The 15,587-nt window shown below is 50.1% G+C and overlaps 1 protein-coding gene across 1 annotated transcript; it reads left to right on the top strand.

The window, feature by feature from the left end:
- The first annotated feature begins 2,845 nt into the window (after positions 1–2,845).
- Positions 2,846–9,282, top strand: SLC25A53 (solute carrier family 25 member 53). The gene is made up of 2 exons (XM_075008099.1): positions 2,846–2,970; positions 8,279–9,282. The coding sequence occupies exon 2, from the start codon at positions 8,299–8,301 to the stop codon at positions 9,199–9,201; it is 903 nt and encodes a 300-aa protein (XP_074864200.1). The 5' UTR covers positions 2,846–2,970; positions 8,279–8,298; the 3' UTR covers positions 9,202–9,282.
- The last annotated feature ends 6,305 nt before the right edge of the window (positions 9,283–15,587 follow it).

Genomic DNA, 15,587 nt, shown 5'->3' with positions numbered 1-15,587 from the left:
GCCCCTAAAACAATGAAGTAGTCAGTGATTTAGCGGCACTGAAAGCACCACTTGAAAGTGGCCATGAATAGGGCCATCAAGCAATTTAAAATATTAACCTCAATCAGTTTAATGGCATTGTTAAATAACACCATTTATTTCAATATTTTAGATGTTTTCTGAATTATCTAAAAAAGGCTGGAGGCTCCAGGTACCAGCCCCTCTCTGGGTGGTCGTCTCCAGACGCTCTACCACCAATGCCTCCCTCTCTGCCCCGAGACACAATGTTTAAAAAAAAAAAACTAAGTTTTTGTTTTCATTTAATCACACTAACTGATTGACAGCCTGAGTTTAAAAAGAGTGGCCAATTCTGCTTGGAAGGTGAGTCTTTACTAGGCAATGTAGCCCTATACATCAGAGATACACAGTGAGAGCAACTAGATGTGATTGACAAGATTCCTATTTGCTTTCTGCAGTTTCCCTGGTCAAAAGCGAAAGATAATATATACCTGTTCTCCAAGGACGTTCCTATCGCCATGCCTTTAAGGTAGCAGTTCTCAGATTGTGGGTTATGGCCCCATTGTAATGGGGTCACTAGGGCTGACTTAGACTTGCTGAAGTCCAAGCTCCACTCCCCATGGCCAAAGCTGAAGCCGAGGCCTTCAGCTCTGACTCAAAGATTATATTAGAGGCTTCCTGCCTGGGCCTGAAGCCCTGGGCCTTTTATTTTGGTGACGTCCATGCTTCATATGTGGTCCTGAGTCATGTAGCTCTTGTCAGAAAGGAAGGTGATGTTATACAGAAAGGGAGTCTCAAGTATAAGCATGCAGTATCTGAAACTTGTAATTATTCACTTCCTCTTACTGTATTGAGAAGTAGCAGGGTAGATGATGCACTCAGCTGCAGTTAGGAAATGCATATAATTAGGCAGTGCTAATGATGAACTACACAAAGAGGGGCACAATCAGCACAAACTGCATCTCTGAAAACATGCCCATTGGTGCAGCCCTGTATAATCCAGAGATGCAACCTCACTGAGTGTGGAATGCTGTCCCTGCTATTTGGTGTCTGCAGAGTGAGGCAAACTTGAAGCTGTCCACACAAGCAGCATGATTGCTACTTGCTTTTTTCCTTTTTGCTGGAAGAGCAGATCTACATCAATAACCCCTGCTTTTGTTGGACTCCAGTTTCTCAATGCAAGTTATTCAAATTCCACAGGATGTCTTCAACCTACACTAAAGGGAAAATTAACCAAACCAGCAGTCACACAGCACTTTAAAGGCTAACAAAATAATTTATTAGGTGATCAGCTTTTGTGGGACAGACCCACTTCTTCAGGGAAAGGGAAGGTTGTTGAGCAAGATCAGCGAAATCCTAAGCTCTTTTGATCTAGCACATGGAGCAAGTGAAAAGTGAGCTTATGCCAAACTTTCAAGTACACTAAAAACTTTATCTATTAAATATCTGGAAAATTTAGTTAACCATCCTCTGCTGTAGATGGCAATACAATTCCCCCTTCAGTTAACTGGAAAAATTCTGATAGTTATCCAGCATTTTCCAGTGTTTGCAGAAGTTGTGCTGGTTTGGTGGTCCTGAGGCAGTGGAGGAGCAGTAATTAGAGTACTGTATACAGTAATAGCCTTAAGGTGTAGTATTAAGCAAAGTTTATTTCATTTCTTAAACATTTTTTGAGTTTGGTGAAAAAGCTTGAATAACTGGCATGTCTGACAACCTCCATTCCCCCTGCATGCCAGATAACACGGCTTTTCTGTGTGTATGAAAGTTTGGCCCCCTCAGAGGCAGTTCAGTCCCTACTGGTGGAAGATTTGTCAAGTTGCAAGTTTGACCTAAAATCTCCACTGCCCAGCATGGGGAGGGAGTGAAGTGGTTGGGTTGGTGCTCCAGCCTTTTTCCCTGGCCCAGCATCCCTGATAGTAATTTCCTTCAATTTGAAAAAGTCTGCTGGTCTGTGTACAGAGGGCTGGAGAAAGCACAATCCCATGTCTGATCTCGCACACCCAGATCTTGTTCTCTTGGTATTCCTGGAAATGACCATTAGTGGGATGTGGCTGAGTCCTGACGAGCTGAGACTTGAATGACTTGCAGTTCTTTGCTTATTTGAGTCAGATTGTCTACATTTTTTTCTTGATTGTCGGTGTCTTTCTTCCATTGCTGTGAATTAACATCAGAAATGAACCGTGAAGCTGAGTGTAGGTGGTTCTTCCTCCGAAAGAAATCAGAACTGTCATTTCAAGCAAAATTGCCCTGAGTTTGGCCAGGAGCAAATAGTGGCTTGTGGGAGTAACTAAGTCCCCCACCCCCAGAAAAAACCTTGGCCAGTAAAACAATTTCCAGGGCTAGTTTTAAGACTTTTTGTGCTAGGGTTTGATTTTAGATGATCAAGCGTCAGCAACTGACACTCCACAGACATGACAAGCTGCAACCGCCTGTACTACTATAAAAGGTTTTCCTTTTGTCTACTATGTGCTTTTGTTAAGAGGGGGCTCACAGCCTCAGACACACAGGATAAATTGACACTCACGGAGGGTAGTGCTGGGTTCCTGAAGCCCTGAGCCTGAAGAAATGCCTTACAATGAAGGTAAGATGGTTTCCATGCAGCTGCCTGACCCCACCCCTGAGCAGCCATTGACCATCTGTGCTCCAGAATCCTTAACTCGCTGCGATCCTGCAGCTATTCTTGCTGATGCCTTGGTCCATAAAACAGCCTAGCAGAGGTGCTGTAATGTGCCTGTCCCTCACTAATGCTGCTGTTATGTTCCTGAGCAGCAGTAGAGGCAACCAATGAGATTGTGGCAGGGCGGTATCTCTGTGCCCAAAGGATGTGATAACCCAGTTCTCTGTTTCTCAGGGGCGGCAAATGATCTGCCGTAAGATAAAGCTCATTCACCATCTGCAAAGAATGAAGAGAGGGAGAGGGAGTGGGAATAGCATTGTGTGTGGAAAGCAGGAGCAGCTGGAGGATAAAACAAGGTAAAACATTGGTACAGTATTTCTAAAGGGGGAGGGGGTCTGCCTCCTCCCCTTGGTTTTGTGATGTATGTTTTCCTTTTTCATTTGTTAAAACACATAAGTCCCCTCTGACCCTCTTTATTTAATACAAACCTCCCAAGGATGGTCCTAAATGAACCCCATTAGACCTTGTTTTTTGATTGGAGTATTCTTCTGTTGATGATTTAGTGCATAAAATTATGAGGGCGTTTTTATGCTTTCCTGCCCCCAAATCAAGCCTTTTGTGCAGCAGTCAGGCTAGAATAGAGGAACTTCCTAGAGGAAAGGAAACACGACCTCTCCCCAGCCTTTGATACTTGCTTCATGTGGATAATTTTATTTGGTCACGAGTAGCTTAACGGTTTCCTATCCAGCCACTCTGGATCTGTAAGAGAGAGTCAGGATTGCTGCAGCTGGCCTTGCTGAATACTGGAATTTATTTAATCCAGAACAAAAAGCGGGGTATGGAGAGCTTTTATTCACTACCAACAAAAGTCTAGGCTCCCCTGCTCTCCCGCAAACTCCTGAGAGCCTCTGAAAAGGCAAGATGAGGACAGCAGTGTATGAGGACCATATTCATTGTGTAGTTGAGTCCAGATCTGTGTTCCTCTGTTTATATATAACGTGTCTATTTCCCTGCCACCTTGTGGTCCAGCCATTTGGGATTGGAGTCCACTTATACCTCCAGTCAAAATCTACTTGCTCTCTGCGTCGTCACAGACTACAGCCTCGGCTGATATTATTTGAGGGCTAAGCAGTGTCAACACCCATTTTTATTCATTGTTTATGGGAGTCGGTGGTACACTAGCCAATGGGGCCCATGCCCAGGAGACCCATCTAACTGGCGGGGGCCTTGAAAAAATTGGCACCGTGGGCCCTGATGTACTTTGCCTGCTGGGCAATGGGGTCAGGTCACAGGGGCAGGCCCTGCCTTGCACACCTGCTAGGGAGTAGGGGAAACCCCCCCAGCCCCATATTTCAATCCTGCAGGCAGAAGGAGCACTGGGCAGGGCACAGCCAGCCCTCCCAGGCCCTTACCCTGCTCCCTGACAAGAATGGTGGTGAGGGCACTGGAGGCAGAAGGGGTGAGGTGCTAGTGTTCTCTAGACACTAGAGAAGGGGCCATCCCTGGTCTGAGGAGTTCATGGTTTAAAGATTGATACCAGCAAGGACTGTAAAACAACCCAAGGACTTCATATACACATTAAGATTCCCCATGGGCTGCAAAGCAGGCATGGGGGTTGACAAGGGACTTAACTGTGGACAAGTATGGGCCTTAGGAAAAGTTCAGGATGCTTGGTTGCCCCATACCCATGTGCCCTTATGAAAGGTATAGATGCAACAGCATTGAAAGGCTCTGGGGGCCCTGGGAGAAGTTGGAGGGGGGCCCAGCTCTGCACCCCAGAAGGGGCTGGGTCTGTAGCATTCAGCCCTCAGCTCCCCCTTGCACAGGGGCACTGCCCCCACTTTCTCCCTGCAGCAGCGCTCTGGGCCCCTTTGCCTGCCCGGCCCCTATCAGCAGGCCAGTACAGATGTCTCCAATAGCCACTAAAAGTCCCTCTCCAGTTGGCGACATTTGCTCCACGCGCAAGAAGCAGACAAACAGTGAGCAGATCACAGGGGCAACCTGAAGCTTGGCCTGGTTATGCAAGTGGATGGTGAAAATAAGTTTCACTTGGATCCATTAGCAGTTGCGTGGAGGGAAGGGGTTAAGGGTGGGGCCCTGAGGGAAGGATTTGGAAGCCAAACCAAGGAGGTGAGCTGTATTTTGTATGAGCTGAAGAGCAGGAGACCTGCGTGTGTGTAGTACGGTAGGTGAGACGAACAAGGAGAAAGCAGCAGGATTGGACAGGACCAAGATGTATAGGGAAAGGGAGGAGAGCCCAGGCCAAGGGAGAGGGTAGGGGAGATCCATAACAGAGTCAGCAGGGGAGGTGGACTGGGAGGGAAGATCAGGAGTTTGGCTTTGGTTGTACTACGTTTCCACAAGGAGGTGGCTGAGCCGCAGGCTGAGAGTGGATGGGAGGAAAAATGGGCCCTGGCCTGAAGAAGGTGCAGTCAGAAGGGTATCCTCTGAGAGCTGTGTGCTCCCATTGTCACCCTGTGGTGCTGCCGAGCACGCCTGTCCTGACGGGCTGCTCCTGCCTTTAGCGAACCTGGCTGAGGGGGTGTGAGGTTGAGCAGGTCTTTGCAGGAGCAGCGCCTAGGAATGTCACTGTGGTATCTGCCCACTGCCCAGCTTATGGCACCACTGTGTCTCCTGAGCAGGATGGGTGAATAATCCTGGGGAGGAACAGTTCCCACTACAAAATTGTTATCCGCACATGGGGTGCAGAACCACCAATGGCTGTATCCCCAGCTCCTGCACCCCACCCTAGTGTCCCTCCACACGCTCCCACCTGCCCAGAACCCCCATCCCCTCCCTGGTCCTGCACCTGCTTCTGGGCTATGCACCTCCCCACACCCAGACCCCTCACCACAAGCTCACTCCTGCACCCTACGTCCTGTGCAGGCACTACACCCTCACTCTCAGCCTGCTCTTACACCCTACTTCCTGTCCAGACCTCACACCCCCAAAATCTGCTAGTCCCAGTCCTCCTGGGCCCTGGGGTACAGCTTGAAGGTAGGGAGGTGAATATCTTTTATTTCTGCTTCTCAAGTGGGAGCCATATTAGTGAGGATTTATTTATTATTTCCCTCTCCCCTTGCTGGAGGCTTCGCTCTCAGCCAACTCTCTCCCTGGGGCGACTGCCATTGACTTCAGCAAAGCTGCAGCAGGGAAGAGCCCAGCCCATGGGGCTGAGCTCACCGAGTTTCCTACCTGCCACTGGAGTGGCTAGCTGTCAGGTTTTGGTTTTCTCCCTAATGGGAGCCAAGGGGGCTCAGGCCATTCCCACCAGCAGAGGCTGTTGAGTACAAAGATGCCATTTTGGCAGGGACTCGTGAAAGCAGATGCTCTGGGCTGGGAGCACCTCTCCGGGGGTCTTGGTCTCTCGGAACGTGGCCAAGAGAGAAAGGATATACACAGGGGTAAGGCGGCAGGGAGGAGAAGTTGGTAGAGTTCTTTGAGGGGAAAGGGAGTTCTGTTTCAATAAGCTTGTTCCCAGCTGCCATACAGAGCAACTTCCCAGCTCAGGGTATGCAAGTAGCTCTGGGTGAGAGTGGAGTGGAAAACTCACCACTTTGTTACAGGAAGCTTCTAGCTGTGCTCTCAGAAGATAAGAGGAAGTGATTACCACCAAAAGTTTTTGGTCAGGACCTTCAAGGCTTCACACCCTGCCAGAAAAAGGATGTTTGCATTGAGCCAAATTCTACCCTGAGGGAACCGCCATTGATATCTACAGAGCTGCAGCAGAGATGAATTGGGCCCCTGATGCTGAACTCATTGTATCTAGTGTCATCTTAGATGTGAAATCAGTTCTGATGGCTGCTGCCTGAGGCAATTTTTTAAATTGCCTTTAAGAGCTTCCTGTCCTTGTTTATATTGCAATAGCACTTGGGACCCTCAGGCAGGAAACGGGACTCATTGCAGGCCCTGCAGGGGCCCAGAATTCATATCTGCATCCATAGACAATCTGATCGGATAAAGCCGATATCTGCAAATGTGGCAGGTTTGAGAGCAGGGGTGGCCAAACAGTTAGGGATGAAGAGCCACAGATGGAGGGCACAGCTATGTATTCATCTACATATACACTTACGGAGATATCTATCGAGACTGATAAAAATAAATACATAATTTGGGGCTCAGAGCCTCCCCTCCCCACCACCCCAGAGCCAGGCTCTGCCAGTCCCTCCCTGCTCTAACTTGCTGCCAGCAATTTACCAGAGCTGCTGCTGTTGCCACGCATGTCTCCCACCAAGCAGTGAGGCACATCCATGGAGTGGTGGGTGGCATTCCTGGCAGATGGCTCTGAGGAGCAGCTGCATTTAATGGCTCGGAGAGGCCATGGTTTGACCATCCCTGTTCTAGAGGCAAAACTGGTACTTGTATCCACAAAATGAGCCACAGAGATCTACGAATTTGCAGGGCCCTACCCTTGGTACCAGCTGCTGGCCAGAATGAAAAGACAGTCCCTGCCTCAAAGAGCTTCCAGTCTAAGTAGGAGGAGACAGGCAGAAACAGGCAGATTTGGGGCAGGTGTATAAAGAAACAATGGGGTAAACCCCCACTTTACACCAGTTACTGTGTGAGAAGCAGCAATGCACCAAGGCCGATGGGCTGAAGGGGAGTTTGTCTTGTCCCTGGAGTGCTCAGGAGGAGGTCACCAGGTGCTGCTCTGCAAGGAGATCTGACCCCCAGTGCCTGTTCCCCACGCCCTGTGCCATGGAACCACGGTGATTCTGCCATGAGCCATCCACAGCCACTCTGAGATCTGCCGATCTGCTCCCCACAAGCTAATGAGCACCATCCCACAGGCAGAGAATTATAGGCCTGATCCAAATCCTACTGAAGTGCAAGGAAAAGTTCCACCAGGCCTCACTGGGCCTTGGCTGAGGCCTTAGATGCTTGGGTTAGCTCCAGGCGGATGGCATGCTGAGCTTCTAGAGCACAGGGACTGTGCCCTGGGATGTGAAGGTACACTCCCCAGCTCGGTGGAGACCCCAGCCTTGCCTTCCCTCTGCTGGCGCAGACTTCAGCCAGACACAGCGCTCCATCAGGGCAAACGGCTGAGCTCAGCCTGTCTGTTTGGATGGTGGTGATTCTAGGCAGCCTCACAAAGCTGGTATAGGAGCGGTGGTAATCTGGGGTAGACACTGCGAAATCTTACCAGGCTACATAAGATACCAGACTTGTGCAAAAAAAGTCCATTGGACTGATGTGTCTCTTGGGCATGATTAACTCCAGCTGCTTATTAAGTAAGTGCTAGTAACAGAGACACAAGGGAAAGCAGCAAAAAGTGTGTGCCAGCACTCCAGGCTGCTGCTATGAGGCAGATCTGCCAGGACAGACCATACAAAAGGTTTGCCCCCAACGTTAGGGACAAGGGGACTCCATCGATGGAAACGTTAGGACTCATCCTCCAGGAGAGGAGGGATAAAATGGGGCTGTCGTGTTAGAGTGCTGGGCAAAGACAGGGTAGGTGATAGAGGCAAGGCAGAAAATCATCCTCCCGCTGACCAAGGGACAGGGCAGTCAGTCTTCTAATGCGGCCTGGGGTCAGTTTGTGAGAGTTCCGGGTAGGAGCAAATTAGTCAGCCAGGCAGTAATGCACCTTTCCATCCAGTTGGCGAATGACCAAGTCCCTTGCCTCATAGCTGACTCTTACAGGTTTTCTCTACCCGATCCTAGTGGCTCACGGAGGCCTTGGAATGGGGGAGAAGGCCAGGCTACAGCATGGAGGCTCTGAGAGGAGGGAGGAGGAAGAGAGAAGATGGAGCTCCAGGAGTTACAATGTAGGGGCCATTGCCAGCTTCCTTTCCACCCTCGTGACCTTTCCCATCTACAAGACCATCTTCCGCCAGCAGATCCATGCCTTCTCCATCCAGGAGGCCATTCAGCAGCTGCGCCATGAGGGCATCCGCCGCTTCTACCGGGGCGTCCTCCCACCGCTCTTGTCAAAAACACTCCAGGGAACTCTCTTGTTTGGCACCCATGACAGCTTGCTCCATCTGCTCACCAGCAACCCTTCCGAGCCGTGCACGCTGGGGCAGCGATGGACAGCAGGATTCCTGTCTGGCTCAGTGGAGGCCTTAGTCCTGAACCCCTTCGAGCGGGTCCAGAATGTCCTGCAGGATGGACGGAAAGATGCCAGGTTCCCAAACGCCTGCAGCATCCTTCAGGAATTCAACTCCTACGGTCTGAAGGAAAGGCTGGTTGTAGGCTACTACCGTGGCCTCAGTCCCGTCCTGCTGCGGAACAGCCTGGGTAGCGCGCTCTACTTCTCCTTTAAGGATCCCCTCCGTGACAGCTTGGCTGCCAGAGGCTTGCCTAGCTGGCTCCCTGCCCTGGTGTCTGGCAGTGTTAATGGGACGGTGACTTGCCTGGTGCTGTACCCGCTGAGCGTCGTCATTGCCAACATGCAGTCGCAAGTGGTGGGGAGGGATCTCCTCAACCTGCGGGAGTCAGTGTGGTCTGTCTGGGAGTTGCATGGAAGGAAGCTGACTGTTCTCTACCGGGGCGGCTCCCTTCTGGTCCTCAGGTCCTGCCTGACATGGGGCCTCACCACTGCCATCCATGACTTCCTGAAAGAGGATGCTGCAGAGAAGTCTTAAGCACCATGAGGGAAAAGCCAGAGAGTCACTGGCCCGAGCCTTTCTGCTGCTGTGTCTTAGGGCCCTGAGGGCTCTTCGTGGGATCTCACTTGTTTACCAGGAGGCCCTGAAGCTCAGTCAATAAAACTTTAGCGCAGGAGCTTAACCTCTAGCCTACAGGTCAAAGGTTCAGAGGCCCTACTTTCAAAACCAAGGAGCAACTTTTTGTGGGGGGCGGGGGGAACTACTTAACCAATCGGAAAGTTGCTGGGTCGGTTTTTAACAGCCTTGTAATAATCCAGAATTTTGTGTTCTGTGGCCAAATGGTGAGAGCCAAATTTGGCCTGCTAGTGGCTGATCTGATCTTATGTTTAGCTCTAACAGTGTAAGCAGGGGAAGGAGAGTCAGGCGCGCAAGGTTCTCTTCCTAGCTATGCCACTGGGACTCCGTAAAGACATCTACTGTCTTGTATCTGATCCTTAAAAAGGAGGATAATAGTATTTTCCCCATACAAAGTGCTTTAAGAGCATGGGTGGACAGTGTCAGAGAACTGCCCTGTTCACATACTATTGCGAGCTATAGCTGAACCATGCACTGGTCCTCCTCAAAGATGTCTACTACTGCACGTTCACATCTCCTTACACACACATCTGAGCTAACCCCTGAAGCTGAATTCTGTTCTTGTGGCCCTGGGCCACTCAGTGCTGAGGTGACTGAAGCTAGACCATGCAGTCTAGGTTTGCCCGCTCACAAAGGCAGAACCTTGGGGAGCTGCTTGAAGGAGCCTGCCTTCTACTGGGCTGACCTGAAGCTTGAAGCAGAGATTCAGGACTTGAAGGCTGATCTCTCTGGTAGTGGCCATTTAGACTCCTGCCTCAGTGGTAGGGAATAGGAATTTGGGGACAAAGGTTTCAGGCCAAGTGTGTTTTTCATTCTCCATTCAAGTAGTTACAGAGAAGGCTGGGAGTGGGGGAAGATTATGGTCACAGCCAAGTTTTGGAACCCTTCCATGATCCTCCAAGCATCCTTCCACAATTCAAAGCTAGGCTTGGCCCACAACTGTCCCTGCTGTATGTGGAGGGTGACCTGCCTCTGCTGTCTGCCAATGTGTGCCCATGATGCTGTTCAGTCTGTCACAGACTCTGACAGTCATGACCAGACAGCACTGATGACTCCCTGGCCTTGCTGCAAGGAGCATGGGGTCCCTGCAGCAGTTCCACCCCTTCCTCTCTGAGAGGTTCCAGCCAGATGCCATCGAGTTATTTCTCTGCCTCTCTGAGGTTTCTCCTATGCTGTCTTCCATCCTGACATCACTCCTGTACAACCTGTGGGCGCATTGTCTGAGTGACAGCAGGAGGCTGTGCCCTGCTGTGGCACTGGAAGTTGGATATGAGCTCACAGGAGAGCACAATGTGCCCTGAAGACAAGAGATGATACACGAGAACTCCTTCAGCTCAGGGGTGTAATACAATGTCAGATTAATTGTTCTGTTAGCCTGACTCAGTCCAAGATCCTCTAGGCCAGATGCAGCTCCTGTAAGCAGTTACGACTCCACTCAAGTCTGTGGCAAATGTATCTTAGGGGCCTATTACCATGGTCTTTATTCCTCTCCGGAAAGCAGCATGGCCCTGGTCCTCAAAGGTGTTTAAGTGCCTAATTCCCAGTGAGAGTCAGGCACCTTCATATACGTGAGGGTCTGCACCAGAGTCACACATGTCAGTGAGATACTTAGCAACTGTAGCAACAACAGGATGGAGGAGACACGATTCAGTATTTGGTGTGTCTGTTTTGGTCACTGTCTGACTTCCTGCTAGGTTCCTGTGTAGTTCATGAGATGACCTGTGGCTTGTTCCCTACACTCGATGGGTTTAGTAAATGTTTCATTTTTCACCTGCAATGACATAGACTCATAGAAGAGTAGGACTGGAAGGGACCTCGAGAGGCCATCGAGTCCAGCCCCCTGCCCTCATGGCAGGAATAACATGACATAACACTGCTTCTGTATTAGTGCACTTGTTTTTTCTAAATAAGATGCCTAATGGAATTCCAGGTGCCCTCCTGGCTGGATCACTGCCACTTATCGGCACCACAAGTGACTGACTGACTGAAGACACTGAAAGAAAAACATGGTGTGATTCATCTCCGGATAAGGGCCAGTTGTCCACAGTGGAGGAGTGCTGACTTGTAGCTGGGGCTGCCCATGGTTTGGGATTAAAACCTTTATAAGCTAATGAACTGGTGCCTTTTGCCCTCCAGCCAACACTTGGTGGGAGCTGCATGTGACTCCTGTGCTCATTTACGGGGCCTACTTGACATACTCAGGTTGTGGAACTTCTAAGCGTCCATTGGAAAAATAAAGTGAGTTACTAGTCATCCTGGCTACAGTGAGACCCTTTGAAATGTGACCTGAGGGTAGAGCGGGGACAGGTTATTTGCCTGAGTCTGAAGACAGCCTAAAACAATGCCTCAGAGGGGATGGCATGTTGGCCTCATCTCATCCTTACTGGGGAGTCAGCTCTAAGCCCAAGGGACCATGTCAGTGTCAATGGTAACCATTCCACTGCTAGTTGTTTTAGGGGGCCAGCACTGGAAGACAGGGTGGGAGTGGCATGTCTGACAGGTAGGACGTGGCAATTGCTGCCAGAAAGGCAATGCAGAAGGCAGACCAGAGGAGCCTGACCCCGCCAGGAGAGGGAAAGGGGAAAGAGACAAGAGGCAGAAGTAACAATGGCCTCCCAGAGGGCAAGGACCTGGATAAATCATACTGAACAATTTAATGCCTCCATATAGACCATCCCCTCCTCCTGAGCTTTATGAAAATCTCCCTCCGACATCAGCAGACAATCTGCTGTAGAGGGAGGCAGTAAGATATCTCAAATTTACACCCTCTACCCATTTAAATGTGGAATACAGAGCTCTCCTCTGGGTGAATTTGACAACCTCTTACATTCATACAGGTCGTGCCCTGCTTTCTCCTAAGGGTCCTTCTTATATGATCTACGTGCTCAGGACTCTTCACAGGATTTTGTTGGGCTTATCCCCCTGAAAATCTTGCATTTTTTGGTCTCTGCAGCTTAAGTCAGAGAGTTTCAATCAGCCCTATCTATTTACCAGCTATTTCAGAGGAAGCTTTTCCTTTTTAGCGCTAAATCAATCCCAGAAAAGCTGTGGCAGTAACGGACTCCTGTAAAAATCAAATCTGCCCACAGCCTGGCAGGTTGTTGAAGCATCTGTCACACCACCCAGCACTCCTACCAATGCACAAATCTGGTACTCCTTCCTTTCCCAAACAGCCTCCTTCTAAACGGGGACTGTGCCAGGAAAGAACCCTAACAGCAGAGTCTCTGAGAAGCATTGGGTGATGATGTCACCCATGGCCTAGCTGCTCTCCTCTGCCCTTTATGAGAGCACACTCACATGCTGGGCGGGATTTCTGTTTGGTTTGTTGTCAGCCCAGGAGGTGGCTTTTTGAGGCATTTATTGGGATTTCAGAAGATTTATTGAGATTTCAGATTTATTTCAGAATGTGCTCACAGAATGGTGTTTCTGCAGCCTCACTCACAATTTTTGTCTTCCTTGAAATAAAGTGAAAAGTTTATTATAAAAATAAAAAATATGACATAATCAAGGACTCAAGGCTTCTTTCCTGGCTCTTCAGCTTGTGGTAGTGGTCACCTGGCAGGAAGGATTGGTGCTGCAACCTGTCTTCCACAAGAGATGTGGTAAAGTTGGCTCTCCCTCTTGCTACTATATCTCTGCCCTAGGCCGTCTTGACTTTTTCAGAAGAAAGAACAGAGCTGTTCAATTAGAAGAAGAAAACTGGCATTTTTAAAGGGGCTGCTTTCCCTAAGAATAGCACCATAGTTTGCAAACTACACATGCAGCGTGACGTAAATGCAGCCCCTTCTGGGCTGGAGCATGGCAAGCAGCATATTATATATGGCACAGCAGCTGGGAGGAGGGAAATGTTGGTGCTGGGCAGCCCTGCTCTTTTGTGCCAATCCACAGCAGACTGTCCCTCTGTTCTTAACTTCTTATCCTAAAGATCTCCATTGGGTAAACAGCATAGCACGTAATTTACCTTGGAAGAAGGTAAGGACTTAAATGGTCTCATTTTTCAGTGGTGTCCTGCAGCCACAGCTGCTGGTGATTTCAACAGGAGCTCAGCACTATTGAAAATCAGACCATAGACGTTTAAACACAGATGCTTAGACCACTGAGCCATCCCCAGGAGCCATTAACCAACAGATAGCAGCATCAGGCGTGAAAGATGGGCATTTACCCTGTACCTCCCAGAGGCAAGACACAGGGCAATTGTCCGCCATTGTTAACGACCACTTAAAGGGTCTTTAGTTCCGTGTGTGAAAATTACAAGTTTTGTGTGTCTGAGAAGCCTTGAAGGTTCCACACAAAATGGCTTCTTGATTGTTCAGATCTCTTCCCGGAATTCAGAAGCGTGAACGTAAGTGACTTGGCTGATATCCATGCCTCATCTCCAGGCCCGGAGCCTAGCTTCCAGCTGATCCTATCATCCAGGAGCTTAGTTACGCAGCATCAGAAGGGTCACTGCAACACTCAGCTGCCAAGGATGGAAAGCGAGGGGGGCAGTGGTCCCATCATCAACTGCCGGGGACGTGCCTGTGCCTGGAATATATAACATGCAAGTGTGGGCTCCACACCTTAAGCGGTACGTATCAAAATATAAAAGGAAGGATGATAACTACAGTTCACAGACCGAAGGCTGAGAGTGGAGGAACCACTGAGTCTAGAAAACGGGAATTCTTGGAAGTGCTAAGCTAAGTGCATGCGCTATAAATATTCTGCATACACAATACAAGTGCATCATTCACACTGTCAGAAGACAGCTGGAAAAGGCTGCCAACAAGGATGGAAATGGCAAAATCTGTCTATAGGAACTGCTGTAGGGACAGGCTGCCACAAAGGTGGTGACTAATATCCGCTCCGAGCTAGATTATAGGCACCTTAGAACTGTAAGGTGGTCAATATGCAGCTGGCCACACTTGTAGCTCAGTGGAAACCTCTGCACCACATCAGCCATCTCTTTTACACCAAAACCGAACGGCAGAGATTAAATGCAGCTTCGACTGGCACTCTGTGCGAATACCCTTCAAGGTGGTTTATACTTTTTAAAAGCAGAGATGTCTTTTACAGTTCCCCTTCCATTTGCAGACCAAATTCCTCCCCCACGTAACTCAGCTGACGTCAGTGGGGTTACTCCGGGGATACACAGCCCCATGTCTTTGTGTCAGCCACTAGATGGTGCTGTTGGGAAGTGCGTAAAAACAGTCTTTGTCCGCTTCCAGCCAGGCACGCCCCTTTCCTGGTCCTCCTCAGAGGAGTTCTTGCTGCCATGCTCCAGGATCAAGATGACCTCTGGTTTGTAAAAATCTGCCTGTTATTCCACGCTCCAGCACAGTGAAAACCTGAATCCCAATACTAACACAGAGCTCTTTCCCTCCCACATTGGGCAAGAGGCTTGTGAGTTTCACCTGAGGAGCCCAGCCCTCCTGTCCTTAGCTAATACCTGGCTGCAGGGCTTCTGCCTCCAAAGCTTGCTGGCCAGTGTTATTTAGCTCATTCCTGGCACCCCAAAAGGCCAGCCAGTGTGGTCATGCTACATTGAGGGTACGGCTACACGCTTACTGGAAGATGGACCGCTTCAGTGTCGATCTGGGGTTCAATTTAGCACATCCCCACTCGGCAGGCTAAATCGAACCATCAGGGCTCCCCCAGTGGGGTGTTCTCATGAGGACTGAGGGCGGTCAACAGGTGAGCTTCTCCCACTGACCTCCCTCTGTGCACACGGCCAGAAAAGTCAAGCGAGGGCACCTCCCTTCTATGCAATTGTCATCACTGGAACTGCGTATCTTAGATCGACTTTTCCGTCTCATGTAGATTTGACCTGAGCTGTATGGCCTAGTGCCCCCCACGCCCGCAGGCTTCACATGCCAGCCACAAACAGGCCGACGCAGCGTAAAAGGGGCCTGTCTTGGGTACATCTACGATTCAGGGCAGATCGACCCTGCCACCGTCGATCGTCCAGAATTCGATGGAGCACACGTGGTGGGGATGTGGCACGTCGAATTTAAAGGGCGCCCTGTGAACCCCAGTCCTCTGCCCTGTTAGGAGTAAGGGAAGTCGAGGGGAGTGCAGGATCCCATCCACCTCCCTGAGCAGCGATGGCGCCGAAGACAGAGTCCAGGTCCTTTGACTTGAGCTGCACAACCCAGGCCGCTGGAATTTCGCAGCTTCCCCTGCAGCGCTGACCCGCCTGCAGCACAGTGTTTGTTCTGCTGGAAAGGCCAGCGCCGCAGGGCTCCCGCAGCCCAGCCCAGCCCAGCCCATTCCGCGCCCGAAGCGCAGCCTCTGCCACACCTGGCGCCCAG

The sequence above is a fragment of the Carettochelys insculpta genome, chromosome 13 (genome assembly GCF_033958435.1).
Source record: "Carettochelys insculpta isolate YL-2023 chromosome 13, ASM3395843v1, whole genome shotgun sequence".
In the NCBI taxonomy this organism is placed as follows: Eukaryota; Metazoa; Chordata; order Testudines; family Carettochelyidae; genus Carettochelys; species Carettochelys insculpta.
This window is presented reverse-complemented; position numbering and strand designations above follow the sequence as displayed.

Coding starts and splice junctions, on each gene's coding strand:
- SLC25A53 (XM_075008099.1), top strand. CDS start 8,299: ATGGGGGAGAAGGCCAGGCTACAGCATGGAGGCTCTGAGAGGAGGGAG.